General features: G+C 41.1%; 1 protein-coding gene across 4 annotated transcripts in view; it reads left to right on the forward strand.

The window, feature by feature from the left end:
* rorc (RAR-related orphan receptor C) overlaps positions 1-20,118 on the forward strand; it is a 29,153-nt gene that overhangs the window by 6,264 nt on the left and 2,771 nt on the right. For 2 of the 4 annotated variants that reach the window (XM_033639759.2, XM_033639758.2), the window contains exons 3-12: positions 275-304; positions 14,686-14,771; positions 15,471-15,612; positions 15,704-16,060; positions 16,155-16,256; positions 16,344-16,465; positions 17,895-18,027; positions 18,144-18,251; positions 18,376-18,486; positions 19,951-20,060. In XM_033639759.2, coding sequence (XP_033495650.2) covers positions 275-304; positions 14,686-14,771; positions 15,471-15,612; positions 15,704-16,060; positions 16,155-16,256; positions 16,344-16,465; positions 17,895-18,027; positions 18,144-18,251; positions 18,376-18,486; positions 19,951-20,060 — 1,301 coding nt within the window. Of the gene's footprint in view, positions 1-274; positions 305-3,066; positions 3,281-14,685; positions 14,772-15,470; positions 15,613-15,703; positions 16,061-16,154; positions 16,257-16,343; positions 16,466-17,894; positions 18,028-18,143; positions 18,252-18,375; positions 18,487-19,950; positions 20,061-20,118 lie in introns of those variants that run through there. The other 2 variants (XM_033639760.2, XM_078171540.1) reach the window with 2 other exon arrangements.

A 20,118-nucleotide genomic window follows, 5' to 3' on the forward strand; every position in this document is an offset into this window, starting at 1 on the left:
TTCTAACACTGGCAGGTTTAAAAAAAAAAATCCCAGATTTAAAATCAGATCTAACCCTCTTTAAAAAGCGCCAATGTGCCGTTTAATCCTGGGTTCAGTTTAAACTGGTTTAGACAGTTTAATCTGTAAAGCTCATGAGAACACTGTGTGTTGTCTCTCTGTTTCTAAAATATTCACCCGCTTGTTCATACGTAGTACATTTTGTAGAGAAGCTTAGATTTACAATAAGTGTTGTGTAGTTTTGAATCACTAACTACATTTATTTCTCCCTCAGGAGGAGCCGTGTCCAAGAAGACTCATCTGAGTAAGTGTTCTGTGAAATGCTGCGCGTTAGCATGTGTGTGTGTGTGTGTGTGTGTGTGTGCCTGTATGTGGTAGTGACATTGCTTGTGTTTGTGCTAGATATTTGTGCATGCATTGTGGTTGACTTCATAGTTAGTGAACATACAACATGCACCTGTACAGCAACACACACACACACACACACACACACACACACACACACGCACACACACGCACACACACACAGTGGTGTCGCTGGAGTTGGGCCATTAGCAACATAGTCTGCGTGCTGTGTGTTGCACCTGTGCTGCCCCCCTCACACACACACACACACACACACACAGTGATGAAAATACCAGCTACTATGGCTTTGGCACTTTGGCATCTGAACGCAGATGACAGCGATAACGTCTCGTCTTTTTTTAACCTCTCTGGTTTAACACTTTCTGCCACAACTTTAGCACACCTGGGCGTGTTATCTCGCGTGGATATGCTGTGCGTAACACACCACCAACCTTCATGTTAGGTGGTGTGATGATAAGCATATTGAGCAGAAATTATAATAATTGTTTTATTGATTGTTGCTTGTGAGTGAGTGCGCATGGATATAAAGCCAGACTGAGAGGAGGGATCATTTTGGGAGTTTGTGTTGGAGGTTAGCAGTAAGGAGGGAGAGGGCGGGGGAGTCGTGGCGGACTTGTGTCGTTCGGTGCATCAGTCAGGTGCTGTAGATGGAGGGGTGATAGAGTAGAGACAGATAAAGTAGAGATGTCCCAGTACCATTTTTTTCCTACCAGTTCTGATACCTTTCCTAGTGCTGATCCGATACCACTGCAATAAAAAAAGAACGGCTACATACCACTAATGGGGCTGCAACTAACGATTATTTTCATCGTCGACTAATCTGTCGATTATTTCTTCGATTAGTCGACTAATCATTTTATCAAAAAATGTGTTAAAATGTTGAAAAATGTCGGCCTGTCTCTCGCAACCTCCAAAATTATGTCATCTAATGTCTTGTTTTGTACTCACACCAAAGGGTTTTAGTTCACCATCATGGGAGAGTGTGTAAAGCTGCCAATATTTGAACATAAGAAGCTGCAATAGGAGTATTTTGGGGTACTTTTATAATACTTCTCTAAGAAACCGATTAGTAGACTACTAAAATAGTCACCGATTATTTTAATATGCAATTAGTCATCGATTAATCGACTAATCCTTGCAGCCCTAACCACTAACCCTGTATGGATGTGAATTAATTGCTGTAATTGTTGGCCTGGCTCAGATTAAACCCTTTGTAAAACATGAACAATTGCATACAGAGAATAAATACCAGAGGAATTGCAAAACTGACACCTTGCTAACAGCTAATGCTGCACTATTGATTTACAGTAACAGTAGCTGCCAGTGGCTGCTCAGTGCAGCTTACTGTGTGGGCTACTATTCTAGAGCAGTAAAGACGAGTTCCAGGAAAACTGCATTTTTTGTAGCTGTAAAACTACTTTAAAGTCTATTAAAAAATTATGTGGGATGCATAGAATTGCGTATACTCTACTTTTCAACACCCGACCCAGCATTTTATGCAGTATCGGGGCTAATTCTGAAACTGGTATTGAAACAGCACGACCACATGCACTGTTCTTGAAGATTTCCATTTCCTACAACTTTCTTTGTCTCCACTACATGATTAATATGACAGATACTTTGAAGATCAGCATTTTACATACAAACACATGACAAGCTCATCACATGTAATGCATTCTCATAGATTAAGCTAACCAAGCAGGCCTCGTTAAAATTAGATCCACCCTGACAACAACATTGAAATGCTGTTTACATCTGTGAGATGAGATTTATTTTCATGAGGACGTATCCAGTAGATTGTTCATTATTTTGTATCTACATAATTTAATATTAACTACATTCATATATTGTTTACATGTGTTATTTTGCTCTTTATGTTAAATTTGAAACTATTTAAAATCACCTTAAGTACAGGTAATAAGAGTAATGAGGAAGTTTGGTAGAGTGATACATGTATAAGACGAGAGATGCCACTGTTGCTGTCGATGTTCAGTTGTCCTACGTTCTTTTTCAGACATTAAAAGTGGATCAAGTGATACGGAGAAGCTGTCCTTGTGCTCTTGCGTCACCCACAGCCCTTTGATAGTTAATTCAGTAGCTAGTAAGTTTATAGGTAAGACAGGAGAGACAAACATGCCTCACACATCTTAATGCACCGATAAGCCAATGATATGTCGTAATGTTTCAGCACTTCTACATAATTAAAACATCAGAACGTTTACCTGTAAGTAAGTGATTCAAGGGTGTGGTGTTGCTACTTCTACTCAAGTAAAATATCTTTTTATAATTGCTGTCAGTTTAAAGAGACACCCATGTGCATCATGAGCATCAACAGAACAACATAAAAAATCAAAATTGAAATCACTAGTGTGAGTTAGAGAAGAAATGAAGTCTTACTTTACTGTAATGTGTCTTTGACTTGCATGTTTTTACCGCATCCCTCGGTTATTCCTGTTGAAAATGTTTCGATTTAAATTCTCAGGGAGACTCTTAAAGGTGCCAGACACTATAAAGCTGATCTCTTTGTTTTTTATAAATGTGTGATGGTAGCGAGTGAGGGGGTGAAGGATAACAACAAAGGTATAAGGAAAAAGTACCTTGAGAATGAAGCCAGGGCAGGGGACAGTCCCCCCCTTTTCTTTGTCTCTGTCTTCTCTCTCTCTCACACACACACACACGCTAACAAGGAAGGTGAGGCGGTGACTGACACTCAAAAGTCTGAATATGTGCGCTGAAGCTGCAGTGAGCACCTGACACAGCTCGCTCAAGGACGAAGGGGAAAAGAAGAAAGTTATTGAAAGAAAAAAGAAGTGTGTCGAAAGAGAGAGCAGTGATAGACAAAGTGAGAGGACGAGTTTGTTTGTGAAAGTGGGACACACGTCTGAGACAAGTGGAGGAGTGAGGATGATGCGAGGTAGGGATGAAGTTCTTTGGTGTGTGTGTGTGTGTGCGTGTGTGTGTGTGGGCAGCCAAGTCAAAGATATTTTATCAATCAGATCAGATGCATGCTTTTTAAGTTCCTCTCCAATCCACTTTGATTATATATAACGTTGAGAGTGACGATACGACTGCGACCTGATGTTTGTGACGCAACATATCGTTACAGGTTAGGTTTTAAACATCTGTTTTTTATATAAAGCTCTCAACAAATCCCTGAAATAACTTTGCATGTGTGTGTGATGAAGCATTTTGTTCAGGTTTCCTCAGCTTCAAGTTCAAAGTGGCTCCAAGTTTCACAATTTTGCACATACGTCGAGCTAATTTTAACGTTTTATTTGATGCTTGGGCTTCAGTCAGCTGTATTTCCAGGTGAAACAAATCCACGCACACGTCTTTGCATGCACACGCTTTAAAGTCGTCATACGACGGCAGATGTTGTTATTTGCTTTGAAATTTTATTGGGTCTTTACAGAGTTCTTGATTGGCTTGTTGTCGGGTACGTTCACATCGATATGTGTTTCAGTTCTGGGGTTTGGTAGCGTGACTCAGTTTTGAGCTCCCTTTGATGGATTTAAGATCTGAATCATGTCTAAGATATTTCGTCCCTCTTTGCCTCCCACATGCATCTCCGGCAAGAGGCTGAGCTCTCCTATGATCTTGAGAATCGGACTGCAATATGATAAAATGTACTTTTTGGAAACAGATGTTATAGGTTTTAAGTTTCTGCAAAACGTCATCACATTTCTATGATAAGTAACACAAGTAACGTCTAATTGAGACCCAGGGGGCAGGTTATTGTGTGACGTTAGAGATGTTACAAACCCTTTTGCAGACACTTCCACCGAATTCTAACCAGCGCAAAAACGAAAGAGACAGGAAAACAGGATGCTTCACAACCGCAGTGCATCAGTCTGAATGGACTGACTTCACACATACACAGAAGACAAGATGCAGAGGAAATACTGATATGTTGTTAAAATGTGATAATGACGACGTTAAAACATTTAATTTGTTATGCAAAGTCATTCAAAATGAACAGAGTGAAAGCACGCAGAGCGACGAGCGACGAACAATGAGAAGTGATCATCTCTAAGTTGCTTACACACACTTTCTCTCTTGCAACATGCACACACACACACACACACACACACACAAATAGATGCAGAGGCACACACAGCTGCTTTTTAGATGGCGCGGAGATATAGTGTGTCTTTGCCGTGCAGCTGTGGGTGGATAATGTGTGAGAGATGGAGGCTTCCATCGCTGGAAATTGTAACCTCATATTTTTGTGTCTTCATTTCATTAATAAATACGCAATCATCTTAAATGTTACACAGTCACAGTGGTCTTGATGCCAACTGAATTTACGCACACACACTTTTCGTATGGCTTTGTTGTTGTGTTCGGGGGATTCCTGTGCAGACATTTACACAGTTTCTTTATCAGAAAGGATTTCCTTGTTCCTCTGCACAGCACTTCCAAAAGCAGAAAAAGCGGTTGGCTTTAAGATCAAAGCTGACATCAAAATCGCAGGTGACACATTCCCCCCCAAAATATGGTAAAAGAAATACAAAACTTTGGCTGAATCATAACCTTTGCCTCTGTCAAAACATTACCTCTTTCAAACACCTCCATGTACAGCCTGCACTTCAAAGTCAAACAAAATCTGATGTAAATTAATGTTCAGATCAGATTAAGCTTTTTCCTCAGATAACTCACTGTAGGTAGTTTTTCTCACTTTGTTGTTGTCAAATAATGAATGAAACTCGGTAGTGGAGGTGTTCTCACATTTATGTAACAAAGACACAGTTTGATGATAAAACATTAAGATGTCTGACACCTGCAGAGCCGCTGCTGCCAGCACTGAAATATGTGTGACCAGAAATATTTAGTAAAAAATATTCACTACAGATGAGTAGTAGGGAATACTCTTTACTAAACAGTACAGTTTGTCATTATTGGCAATAACTATTACCTTTCTTTAATTTCTTTATTTTTATGTATATCTATTTACTTTTTTAACTTTTGCTGAAAGATACCTAAATGAAGTTTAAAGTGAGTTAAAAAATAATGCGTTTCATAAAGGAAATTAATTCTGGCTATCATATTTTTAATTTGTTTCAGTCAGTCAGAGTAATTGTCTGAGCTCTATAGATAGATAGATAGATAGATAGATTTTATTTATTTATGTATGCATTGCACAGAGCATATCTCACTAGGGGAGATAAATATAAATATTTATCTTTAGAAAAATAATAATAATAAACCGTAGCATACTCTGTAAGTGAAAGATATATATCTATAGAATATCTATTGAATATACAATATAAAGAATACACTATAATACACTATAAATACACTGAAATATAAACACTGACATCGCTATATATTCAGCAAATTTGCACAGCTGCTGAAGTTTTAGTTTTGAGGATGCAGTGAGGTAGAGTTGGAGAATAAAACTGACGTGCAAAGTTATTGTTTGGTTGGGACGGAAACTATAAAGTTGATAGTGCTCTGTTAGACAGAGAGGTGAGGCGTTGTACACAGTTATTGCTTCGCTTAGATCCTTTTCCGCTTGTGAATCTAAAGTTAGATTTGTTGTGACATGTACCTTTAATTTGCTGCATTTCTGAATGAGAAAAGTATGTATATTATGTATAGTATTTTACTGTGTTAAGTACAAAGATGTCTCAGTTTAATCCCTCCATATAAGTTTGATACAATAGAAGATACAAAGTAATAACTGAAGTGATGATGACTGTTTTAACTCAAAATCTTTAAAAAGTAAAACAAGCCTTTCTTTATTATAATTATTTAAAATGAGAAGATTCAAATCACTTCATGTAAGTTATGGAAAACATTTCACTTACAGTGGTGCTGTGGAAACATAAAATTATTCAAAACTGAATCCTCGTAACCTTTTGCGCTGTTTGAAAACCTGAGCAGTCTGTGTTTGTGAGACAAAACAATCTGTTTGTTAGTCGGTGCGTGTGTGTGTGTGTGTGTGTGTGTGTATAGGTGTGAGGTGTGTATACAAACTTTGTTTGCACTTTTGCTTGCGTGTGTACCAAAGGTAAGCTTCCGTCAGAGGAAAGTTGAGGTTTTTTGTCCGTTTACAGTGCAAAGAACAAACTGCTGACGGAGTGATTTTAGGCTGAGAATGAGGAGTTGAGAGTGGCAATCTGTATCGTCCACCCACCACCCCCACCTACACGCGCACACACACACACGCACACACACACACACACACACACACACACACACACACACACACACACACACACACACGAAAGTGGTTAGAGCACTGAAATAAACTCTTTCTAGGTTGGAATCCAGATATAAAACCTTTCCATACGTCTCTTATGATCTCCTCAGTGTATTTATTTTAGGTGATATCGCTGTTGTCTTGTTGTTCGTGATCTATCATATAAGGAGGTCTTGACATCAACTTTGACAGCCACAAAAATCAAGAACCCAAGTTATTGTCCAGTGCTCAGCAGGAAGTGATCACACTCATAAGAAACCTGTGAATGTTTCATAATCTCTGTTTGTTGTCATAAACGGAAGCTTCCACTGTTTGTACGACGATTCTGACAACTGTGCTTTTTGAGTGATTGATAACTTTAAATCCTGATCAAAAGACGTAAATCAGTCCTTTTCTGTGCAACAACGTCTGAGTATACTTTGTGTGCGGAAGTGTGGGAGGTGGCACTCTTTTATTTTTGACAAACCACCACTGAACATCTACTGTACTCAAACCTCCTCACATCTGAACACCACCTTGAACACAGCGCAGTGATTTCAGTTTAAATCGATTGGATTGGTTGTTTTGCGTAACTGATGCAACTTCAGACAGAATGTGTTAATACGTCGTTGTGTGGTGTGTTTATGGTTGGTTTCATACTGTACACGGTCTTACTGGAATGCAACTGAAATATGAAATGTTGAAGGTTAGTCGAGAGATAATGGGAACTACGACATCATGCAGCTGAAGTAAAAAGTGCAGTTTGAATCAACCGAACTGGAGAGCAAAATGTATCTTCATTTCACTGATTGAGGACATGTCATTTACAGTAGAAACATATTTTTAACCCTGTTAATTGGGTCATGCTGAGTGGTTAAACAGGCCTGCCACATGAGTGTAAACCAATATCTGCTATTCAGGCATTTGCAAGTTAAAAAAAAGTGCAGTTTTAGTGTCAGTGTCAAGGCTGTAACCACCTGTTGGGGTGGACCATTTTCAGCTTACACAATCTGGGACCCAGCCCTTGATGGCGGCCTTGGGGGAATTTCCCTTAGAAGAAGATTTAAGAAAATTTCCAGCTAAAGAGACAGTTTTTGAGCATTTTGAAACAGAAGTCTTAGATCAGGGGTTCTTAACGTTTTGATGACTGAGTGCCAGCATATGATTTAGGGCCACACATGAAAAAGTGCACATACCAAGACTTTTATGATGTACTAAAGAGCAGTGTTTCACACTTGTTGGGCCCAAGGCACACCAAAGGGTGAGCCAAAATCTCAAAGCACACCTGTATTTATATCTGTGCACAGTAGCTTCTACAACATGTGTTCTCACTCTTATCACGACATAAGATAATTAAAATAGGAAAAATAAGACCAGTAGCTTTCATATACAGTCTACTGTCTCTTTTTTTTCTCTCAGTGGTAGGTGTCTTCACTGGTGCTTTGTTGTAATTTGCTCCATACAAATAAGCGACCCATTGTCCTGCTCACAGCTTTCTCCTTTTTAATGTAATCACCCCTCACACTGGCTGCCAATCAGGGCTCTTGATGTGTCACACACTTACAATTTCCATACACAAACAGTGACAAATAGGTTCCCCTGTGAGGGTTTTTTTTTTAATCAAATTAAATTCAATCACACTTTTAGCCAGAGTTTGCCTCTTTATTAGGGAATGGGTGCACACAGCATACTGATACAGCCAATTAAAAATTCATTCATTCATAACTTTTTGTATAGGCCCAGCTGAATATTGCAACATGAATGTGTGGTTATCACAAAATCCCATGACACATCTGGACTGGCATCACGGCACACCATTTGAGAAACACTGCGATAGATTATGTGAAGGTACATCACGCTGTGTAAGATGCAGTCACCATTTTTAAGGAACATGCTCTGTGTAGGGTTGCACTGATACCAATGTTTCAAATATTAATTTGGCTGATAAACAATACTTTTTATTAACTTATTATTAACTAACTTTTTATTCCCCCTTTTGTGACAGAAAAACAATGAAATTATTACTGTAAAAAAAAGACACTGAACTCACTCAGTCCCTCATCTTTGAATGTGCACAAATTCCATTATACACATTTGTGAAAAAACTTGATTATAACCTTCTTTCTGACTACATCAAAAGCCTTTTTACTATAAAACATCCTAATTGTAATTTAATATGTATTTTATCTATTTTATATTGCTGTGAAATCATCAACAAATTTCAAATAGCTGTATTTATTCAAGTCTCTTGCCAAAAACTGCATTTTACAAGATTACATTTGAATGCATCATGAGAACATTACAATTTATCTTTGCTAAATTTTTACTGAAGAGAAACTGAAAGCATCTTCATCATCATGTTACTCAATGCAACCGTCATCAGCAGTTGCTGTTAGCAGCTGCTAACTGCTAACGGTAGCTCTCCTCCTGTCTATGTTAGCATGGATTTACTGTTCACAATGTAGCATCATCAGGAAAACAATAGAGTGCGTGTGTGCGTCCACCTGACAGTGATTTTACTGCGTCCCTTTGTCCTGATGGAGTCCAAGGTGAATATCGACTGATACCAATGTGGGGCCGATAAATGGCTGCATCCCTGGCTCTGTTCCTTCTATTACCAAGGTGTACACACTGATTGGATTCAGTCCAAAACATGATAATCTATAATGTCTGGGTATGTGAATGGAGGTAGTGCATCAGGGTCTGTAATCCAGAATTCATGTGAATATATGTTGTTTATCTTGATAAGTTTGTCCAAATGCTGTTGCTTGAAAACCTACTGTAGCAGGTACAGATAACATGGTGCGATGAAAACAAGATGGCGCCCTCATCTGAAACAAAGGTCTTTTTTATGACGTACAAAACCTACAACAGTCAACAGTGATACAGCCTACATAACACAGACTACATATCACATTGTAGTTTTCCACTTTTTAATACATTTGAAAGTTAGAAAGTGATGAAAGGGAGACAGTACAGCAGTGATACTCAACTTGCTCTGCACAGGGGCCACTTTTGCTTAAGACAGATGGACAGGGACCAATCACAGCAGCCTTTACAGTTATGGTGTATACACGGGGACATCGGAGGCTGAGTCTGGACCTCTGTTACGTGGTCCAGTGGATCCTCCCCTGGCAATTTTTGGTGCTATTTAATGCACTCTGACATCATATTTACATTAAAAGTACAGAAAGAAAATCTCAGTGTGAATCCATTACTTTTCATTGTGAATTAGAAAATGCTTTGGGGGCCACCTGGCACCCTATCTTAGGCCAGATTTGGCCCACAGGCTGTAAGTTGCAGTACAGTGTTTAATATTGATTGTTCCTATCAACAGCAGTCGAGCAACGGCTTATGCTGGGGTACGCCAACGCCACTTTAATATTAATAATGGTCTGACAAGCTGTTGGAGTAAGCATGGAGCTCACACTGTAACTAACTGCACTCCCTGAAGAAATAATATCACATTTTTGGAGAAATGAAAGAGTGATTCCAGAGAGAAGCAGACAGAGGGGTCTACAGTCTGTGTTTGAAGGATATATCCAGGATGTCAAACTGACTCAGCAGCAACAACAGGTTAAAAAGACAAAGATAGTTAGAAGCTAAAGCCAAACTATAGGCTACAGATCACAGTGTAAAAGTGAACCACCACATCACTGCTGATCGCCACACAAGACAATGAATATAAAGGGAAACTTTGCTGATATTGAACCAGCTGTGTGGCATCGCAGTGTGTGCAGATGAACGGTGTTTGGCTTTGCCCCCGTGCTGCTGCCAGCACCTGGACCTCCTCCGCCAAACAATGTTCATCTGCGCTCAATGCGTTGAGACATAGCTGGTTGAATATCAGCAAAGTTTCCCTGCTTCCCTTCACTGGTTCCTGTACAGCAGGGTCGGCCTTTGTTTCACTGTTATAATCATTAAAAAGCAAAAGCAGCATGTGTATACATTCAGTAGGCTGTATCTTCAGTAGCTAGCTAGCTAACCCTACACTTTTCAGGGTTTGATTTTGGAACAGGGAAGAAACATATCTTTTTCCAACCTCTCCAGGTAACGAGTATCATTAATACACGACGTGCCCCAGGCACAACATTTAGCTCCAAATCCACAAAACCAGCCTGAAAATGAAGGAAATCTGAAACGATTGTATTAGAGTCAATGGAGCACAGCTGTGTTGGTCTCGAACCCTGGTCTGAGCCGTGGCATTTTAAAGCATATTTGAATATTGGGAGGTGTGTGTACAATATGTGTTATAAATTATTGCCTTTGTTCAGTGGACATGTTCTTGTTAGATGAGCACCGTTTTTCTGCCATATTGGCTGCTAGACACAATACAACCTCTTCTGTCACTGAAAAAAAAAATACAAATGGAAGAAACAAAGGTGGTTTAGTTCTTTTTCAGTATTTTTATCTCTTCATCTCTCTTATACACACACGCACACACGCATGTGGACACACCAGGAGATGGTTGGTTTGATTGGTCTAAGCCTGTGGCCAGAGATAACAAGGTGAGACACAAAGAAACCTCACAGGATCTTCACAGTTTACCTGCTTTTAAGTTTATTTCTACTTACTTACTGGATACTGCTGTCTTGATTCTCTCAGGCCTTGCCAAGGAAGATTCACTGTTTTGCAGGTGTTTTAGTTTAACACCCAAAAATAAGACATGACTTTACCTGATTGCTTTACATAACATTCTGTGCAGTTAGGTTGTCACAAAAAGAAATATCAGAGCTATATTTGCAGTGGAAGTTGATGAGGGAGGAGCAGCAGTGTGTGATTCTGCTGTGTGTGTGTGATCAGTGAAAGGTTGTGGGTCACAGTGGATTTCCTGTTGTTTGAGGTTGACAATCAGAAGTGAAATAGTGGAAAAAAAAAGAGCAGAGACCACTCACGTTCTTTCCGCCTATCCTGCACAAAATGCAATCATAGTCGCAGCTCACTTTATCTGATCACTTCATATTATATCTGTTGATGTGCATATATGACAGGCAGCTCACAGGAAATGTTTCTGTTGTGTGTAGCTGAACAAAATCGCTTTGTCATCTCTTACAGTCCCAGTATCTCGATGGATTTGTGATATAACCCTTATCAGGGTGCAAATTGAGGTCAGTCAATCACCTGCATTAGAAGAAACAGCAGTCTTGTGTCATGAGCATTTTGTAATTCACCACACACGCTCAGGTACTCTGCATTTAAAAGGTGTGTGCTGCCTCAGACTGGCCGTCCTCCTCAGTAGCCTTCTGGTGATCCCTGTGGCACCAGGTAAAGAGGGCACACACTGACATACTAACACACACTCGCAAGAAAATCTGACACAGTTATGCACGGAAACGCAAATACTACTGTGTACGAGCACGAGACGTAAGAGCTTGTGTGCAGAAAACAATCACACACCTTCAGTGCATTTGTGGAAGGAAGAGAGATAAAGATGACAGGAATAGATAAAGGAGACTGTTTGAAAAAATATGACAATATGGTTATGCTGTGCTTCCTGGATGTGTGGCGTCATTCAGAGTTATTTGTGACGCAATGTGAACTATGCACAGTGTGAACTTCACACTTGTAACCAACACAGATGTTTGTGGTGCTTTAGTGAATCAAATACATCCAATTGTCACAAAAATCACCACCGAGCAAAAGGCTGAGGGGCGTGAGAGCTCGCACAGATCAGGGGCACGGGGGGAGGTGAGGAGAGAGGGGGGGGGGGGGGCCGTTACTGGCAGTGATGAAGGCAGAGAGAGTGCATTACTGGCAGCTGTGTCCTTTATGAGCGAGACAGAGAAGGATTCACAAAGACAGAAGTGACATGAAAGAGGGACAGTCAGAGCGAAAGAGAAGCCAGTCAACCACTTGAAAGCGCTCTGAGGTTGACACCTTCGTGTTCGCCGCCTTTCTCCACTTGCAAATATTCCACGTCCTCAGAAGACTCCTCTCCTCGCCGTATTTGATGTTATTTTGTTCATTATTATTAAGGCAGAAGGTGTTTGAGAGGAAAATACCTTTGGTTCACTCTGGTCACACAATAACTGATAGATGTTTAAGGGGAAGTACAGCACAAGACCAAAGTTCTCACAGTGGATCTTTTCCAGTTTACTGCTTTGGGTAAAAAATATGCAGTGTCATTATGATTCGAGTTGGCGGCTTCTCCAGTGAGAATCAGTGTACTGTAGGAGTTAAGATTTATGTCTTTATTGGATGTTAAAATGATATAAAGATAAAATATGTAACTTTACCACATTAAAATGTCTAAGAATTACAATACATTTCATTAAGTTGTGTGCCTACTTGTCCCAAACCTTTCCAACAATGTTCAAACCCAAAGAAATCTGTTATTTTAATCAAGGTTCGTGACATGCTTCGTGTCCGTCGCCTGTCAGTGCAGGGTTTCCCACACATTTAAGTATTTGTGGCGGCCTGCCACGATTAAAACGCCTGCCACCACAAATAGATTTTCTATTTCTGGAGTTGGACTGCTCATTGGGAGCGCTATTGGAATATATAAACTGTCCGGTTATTTGTATCACCACACTGCCAGAGCGCAGAGCACATTTAGGGCAGAGATGGAGCAGCAGATTGTTGGGCGTTCCTTCTGCTGGGTCCCCGTTAAAGGGTTTTTTGGGGGGAGTTTTTCCTTATCTGCTTTATAAATAAAATTGAATTGAATTGAATTAAAAGTTTGCATTCACTCGCAGCAGCTGCTTCTCATTCATCGATCTGATCTGGACAGCTCCACAAATCAATTATCCACCCTGCAAGGTACAAACTGGAGAGCTCCGCCTGCGCTGCGTTCATGGACCCACAAAAAACTCTGAATTTAGAGACAGGACACAGAACAACCCACTATGTCGTCGGCTACCATCACACATAGGCCCAATTCCAATCCGGCCCCTAAAGACTCAAGCCCTGAACCCTCACTGACTTAACTGACGTCAACTGTAAGTGATTGAGTTTGAGAGTCTGAAAGGGCTCTGGATGCTATAAATAGGAATGGGACAGCACTTATCCCCCTCTCTACAAAATGTTGTTGACACTGGCGGCTCTGGGTGTGATCATTTATCAATTATTGTCAGCACACACAAGGCGTGTGTGACTCCCTGATCAGTCAATCCTTATCCAAGCACTTGCGTTGCAAAATGGGCAAGAGGTTTGAAATAATGAATTTACTGTGTTTTTACCATATGTTTTTTCTAAACTAGCATCAAAAGTGTTGTAAGTGATATAGTGATATCTATCTTATATATATATATCTATATCGTTACCGTTTGCAGATCTGCTGACCATGTTTATTTGTTTACAGTTTTTTTTTTTTAACACTTTAACACACCGGTGTTCAGAGGGCAACCCCTGCATTTGACGTCACAACGCTATGAACTGTGGGTAATTTCCTTACCGTAAGTCTGCATCGATGCTGACCTACGGTAAGGGGGCATAAAGGGCTCACTCACTGACTCACTGACTTGACGATTTGACAATGGGACAGCCCTCACACACTCACGCACTTCACATGAACGCGCCTCTAAGTCAGTGAGTCTGTAAGGGATCAGATTGGAATTGGGCCATACACTCTAATTCTGTGAAAAACACTGCAGTGGCGTCATATCCTCTTTGCACATGTATCAGGTTTGTGGTTGTTTGTTTTCAGATGTGCAGAACATCTTTGGAGAAACACTGATTTTTAACATGAAACTGCTTTATTCAGTATTTTTTACTGGTTCTATCACCTGGTCCATTTTATTTTATTTTTTTTTTTTGAGAGGAGACCTCTGCAGATGATTCAGCCTTGGTAAAAACCTCCTGAACACTGAACACTGAAGGAATCCTAACAGGGAGAAACTGATTGCAGTGATGGCTCTGCTGTGTTTTTTGGTTACTGCTCTGAATGAGAGAGGCCTAGCAGCAGAAAAATACATGTTGTACTTTAAATGTTATTCAAAAAACATTGACTTTTGTAATATTTAATTTCATTGAGACATTTCATGACCTGCTCAGCTGCTGAATGAAGATCAGGTTGGCTCAGTTGTTTTCTCCCTGTTGGTGTGAGTGACAGTGAAGTGGCATCTGTGTGAAGGAGATTAGATGAGATGCTGCATATCTAAAAATGTTAACATAACTACTCTTTTGTGTTTGTTCAGCCCAGATTGAAGTTATCCCATGTAAGATCTGCGGTGATAAGTCCTCTGGAGTGCATTATGGAGTCATCACTTGTGAGGGCTGCAAGGTGAGATGACAGCACCCAGCACATACTTACTGTGGGGGGGACTATAGTTATTTTCTACCATTTTCATCATTTATTGTGTGTTCTTGAAGTCACTTTCCACTAATTTAGCTCTTAGTATCTTGCCTTCCCATAAAAGAAAAGAGGCTACACTTCCATGGAGACCATTTATTAGTAAGAGATGTACTTTTTTTAAGGGCAGTCAAATGAGTAAAGTAGGATGAGCATAAACTTTCGCTCATGTTTTACCCTGTTAATCTGTCTCTTAAAGTTCCACCCTGTCAGGCAAAATCATAAAGAAAATCAGTCTGATGAAAAAAAATGTAAATACATATTTTATATTAAAGTTCTGTTTATGTGCAGAATGTTAGAAAGCTAAATCTCAATCACTCACAGAGCTAAGGCTAATTCAGCTCAAAGTTTTCCTCCCTGATAGATCTATAAACCAGTATAAACCAGTCCACCCAAAAGGATTCTTATGTGAGTGTGTCATTGGCCAATATTAGGGTGCTTTCACACCTGTCCTGTTTAGTTCGGTTCAATCAAACTCAAGTTCGTATGCCCGCTAAGTGCGGATCATTTGGGCAGGTGTGAACACAGCAGTCACATTTTTGTAGGTCTTGAATATGATTATTGATATCTGCCTCAAACACCATGTTTCTGTTGGGCTCTGTTAACCATGCTGTACCCATCACCCCTCAGGGATTTTTTCGGCGCAGCCAGCTGCCTACTGTATCGTACTCCTGCTCCAGGCAGAACAACTGTCAGATTGATCGGGCCAGCCGCAACCGCTGCCAGCACTGCCGTCTGCAGAAGTGCTTAGCACAGGGCATGAGCAGAGATGGTGAGACACAAACACATTGAGAGACACATGGACAAACTATATTCCATCATTTGTTTATTTCTTTAAGTGTTAATGTTTGTCTCCTCCTCAGCTGTGAAGTTTGGACGGATGTCCAAACGTCAACGGGACTCTCTGATCGCTGAAGTGGAGAGGCACCGACAACAGCAGCAGCAGCGGCAGCAGCTTCAGGGAGACGCCCAGTCTCTCTTGTCCTTCCCCAGCAAAGCCCGTCAGGACCGCTCCCCACAGCTCCTTCAGCCCATGGCCGCAGCCTACTCCTTCAACGGGGACACTGAGCTGCTGTCCTACACCGCTGAAGTTCACCCTTACTTGGTGTGCTCCCCGAGCGAGTCGCAGGTGTCGGGAATGATCTACAGAGGCTCTGGTGTGTCTCCCACATCGAGATCCCAGGGGAGAGGGGACAACAGTGGACACCCTGACATAAGAGGTGAGGCTCTGATGTGTAAACACATCACTGTGTGCAGTTCCCCCTCGTCCTCCTCTGCTTATTTCTTATTTGTCTTCTCTATGCTTCATAACAGGCTTTGACTCCAGACAGCCATCTCATGACCTGGTGGCGATTCATCCCTGCAACCCTCTGGAGGATCCGTACAGCCTCTACCCTCACTCTCTGAGAAACATAGGTGAGGAAACAGCACAGTGGGCTGACATGCATGCAACTGTATTTATATTTTCAATATTTACAAGTGTTTATTTTTCTGTTTTCTCAGATGAGCTGTGTGCCAGCATTGTGCGCTCCCACAGAGAGACCAGCCAGTACAGAGTGGAGGAGCTGCAGGCTCTCAGATGGAAACTGCTCAGCAGAGATGAGATCCAAGCCTACCAGAGCAAAGTAAATCAACATGATAACTATCTTTTTTTTTGGTTCCCAGACTGTCTTTTGCATTTGTGTGACCCTACTCAGTCTCAAAACAAAACATGTCATTTCAGATGGCTTTGATTCATCAAACTGAAAACTGAGAAAGCTTTTATTATTTTCCCTCTTCTTCTGCCTCTTTGATCACACAGGAAGCTCATGTTCAAGTTAAAGATGACAACTTTGTTGACTCCAATTTCATTTCAGCAGCACATATACTATGATATCCAATTACAGTATTTACAGAGATAAAACACAGAAACTTACTCTGCTAAATCTGAAGAAAGAGCAGTAGGCTGGACAGTGAGGACGAGTTTTGTGGGATGAGTAAAAGATTCTGTAAAGCAGTTGTTCCCAACTGGTGGGTCTCTGTCCAAAAGTGGGTCAGCAAGTGACTTGCAAACATGTCAATTTAGTAAAAAAACAAACAAAACAAAACAAAAAACACTTTATTTTGGATTACAGTGAATATCCAGAACAGGGTTTTATTTTAAGGCACTGTTTCCTGCTAGTGACTATAGGACAGCTGCTTGACAAAGACAGCTCGACGACATGGTGAAATGCAAGTATGAAGCTGAATATATTAAACTGTGTGGACCTTGAACTCTTGACTAAGGAAGAATCTGGACCCTGTGGTTGAAGCAACCACTGCAATAACAACATACCAAACTTAAATCGACAACAAACAGCTATTTTCAGATATAGTGGAGTAATGGCCTCCTGAGCAGAGAATGAAGTCACACTCCCTCTGTGTGTATGGTTATCTGAGATTCTCTGTTCCTTGTTGTGGCAGATGGTCTGGCCACGCATGCATGTTAGTGCATGTGAGTCCCTATGTGGGTATCCCACTGGCTAGCCAATTGCCGCCCCTCTGCACTGCATTCATACAATGGTTACAGCTGATAACGAAGATGGCGTTGTTACAAATGTATGAAGCTTTGTTAGTGCTTTGTTTAGTCTGTACGGGCAAAACTTCTCTGCCAGTCTTCCCTCGAAGGTGTCTCTTTTGAACAGAAAAATGCATTGGACACCTAGCAACAAAAATTCAGGTGCTGCGACAGCTTTTGGAGCTTTCATGCTTAACGCAAAAGGGGGATTACATCATTTTCTGGCATGGGCAGCTGATGCATAAACTGCTTAAGCATAACCTTAACTTAACACCCACCCTCGGTTAGCCCTGTTAGCTTTGTCAGCACTGTTGCCGTTGTTGGCACTGTTCTCGCAGCCACCTCCATGTTGAGAACCATGTGCAGACAATCCCAGCTCAGACTCAGAATTCTAGATACGCTCTAAATGTTGCATATAGGTATTGTAAAATTTTAGTCCCCTCGTGGTTGATTTGAATGTTGTGTTGAAATAAACTCACCTCAAAATATGTTCTTCTCCGTCTTACTCTCACTCCCAGTCGGTGGACGAGATGTGGCAGCACTGCGCCATCCGACTGACCGATGCTGTGCAGTATGTGGTGGAGTTTGCAAAACACATCCCAGGCTTCCGTATGCTGAGCCAGAACGACCAGATTGCTCTCCTGAAGACTGGTGAGTTCACCTGTCACTTACAAGAAGTCACCGTCACCTACAGTTACAATCTAAAATGCTTTAAATCTCTCTCCTACCTTCTTTTAACATGTCCCTTCTTCTCCCTCCTCACTCAGGCTCCATGGAAGTGGTTCTGGTCAGAATGAGCCGCTACTTCAACACGGAGAACAACACCGTCTTCTTCGATGGCAAATTCGCCGGTGCTGAAGTCTTCAAGTCTTTGGGTGAGGATTTTTCTACATGTTGCTCCAAACTGAGGCACAAAGGCAGTTCTGAAACCATTCGTGCAGCGAGCACAACTTATAAGTTTGGTGGTTTATCAGTGCTCTGTGGTTTCTTTTCTTGCAGCATGTGGAGATTTAATTGCAGCAGTGTTTGACTTTGCTCACGGTATGTGTGCTCTAAAGCTGACTGAGCAGCAGATTGCTCTCTTCAGCGCTCTGGTGCTGATCAACACAGGTAAGATCAACTCGCGTGTTTCTCACTTCCACTGCATTTCATTCTTCCGTTTTGTGGGAAGTGGGAAGACACTGCAGTAGAGACAGTTGGTTACCAGCAGTACAAGCATCATATTTCAGGCTTTGCACTCTCCATCAGGCAACATCCATTTTTCTTACCGTTTTAAAGATAATTTTTCTTTCCTTGTTCTGCAGGATTTGTCTTCGGCTGTGTTTTAAGATTTATATTTATGGTTCTTGATGGCCGTATCTAGTCAGAGAGCACATCTTATAAACAATGTAGTGTTCCCTGATACAGTCATTCTGTTTGTATGGCATAGGGAAAAAACCTTACCTTACCTTACCTTACCTTACCTTACATCACACTGTGATGTCAAAATCTGGCGCTTGGGCAGTGACTTGACCAATGACAAAAGGCATCCTTTAAGGTTGGCGGGATACATGGCCAGTTGCTGTTATAGTTTAATGGGGGCTCGGTGGCATCAGGGGGAAACGCGGTGGGACAAGGATGAAAGTTACTGTGGCGAAAGTCAGACTGGGGCAGGTGTTAGGTGTTGAATGCGTCCAACAAACACCAACTTTCAGCCAAGAGAGCGGTGTTCGCCTCCTGTAAGATTCTAAAGCCAACTCGTTCTTTTTCCCTAAACCTAACCACGTTGTTGAAGGGAAACAATGTAATTTCACAGTGTTGTACAGACGTAGTGCTTTTATTTTGAAAGAGACTGTATGTAAAATTAAATTTCCTGTGAAAACGGAAGTGTATTTTGAGAGAAGATAATGCATGTAACAGGCAGAACTTGACACGGTGTCCCAGAACCTCAACAACCAACGCACCCAGGGTACCTTTCACCAAGTCCATGACCAAATGTCGATATGTGACGAGGTCAGAGTGAGAATGTGTTGTACGTTACCATACCCTACCTTATATTACATTATAGTACATTACATTATCTTACCTCACCTTACCTAACCTTAAGTTACCTTAACACAGACCATGTGCTGAGTTTCTGATTGGTCCAATTTGAAATGTTATGAATGCCCCTTGTGATAATGCCCCCCGGTCTCACCTAGGTTATTCATTTTGGTCCAAATGTAGCTGATGACAGACATACTTTTCATCACAAGTGCAAAAATGTTTGTAAAACAATTATTGCCCAAATAATTACTTCTTTTAAACACCCTTCTCAGCTTTATATTTTAGTCAAAAACAGACATATGTCCAAAAACTGTTGGACTGACAAGTACGAGTCCTCCTAGGGCATCTTCTCCATCACATTTGGCCCTGTAGTGTCCCTCATTCATCCCCACACAGTTACCCTCTCTGCCCCCCAGTGGCTGATCATATACATATTAACATGCCACACAATGAACCAGGACTATTCTCACATATGTAGAGTGATTTTAATCTATTGTAAGGTTTTAAAAAAAATCTATCTTTGCTTTTTCTGTCTGTCTGTCTGTGCAGATCGTCCATGTCTGGAGGACAGAGGCAGAGTTCAGCGAGTGCAAAGGAGCGTTGAGTTTGGACTCACACACATTCTACACCGAGACAACCAAGAAAGTCTAATGCACAAGGTACATGTCTCGGCACAGAGCAGATACTCTCTCTGTATTTACTGTCTCCAAACATGTT

The sequence above is a fragment of the Epinephelus lanceolatus genome, chromosome 10 (assembly GCF_041903045.1).
Source record: "Epinephelus lanceolatus isolate andai-2023 chromosome 10, ASM4190304v1, whole genome shotgun sequence".
In the NCBI taxonomy this organism is placed as follows: Eukaryota; Metazoa; Chordata; class Actinopteri; order Perciformes; family Serranidae; genus Epinephelus; species Epinephelus lanceolatus.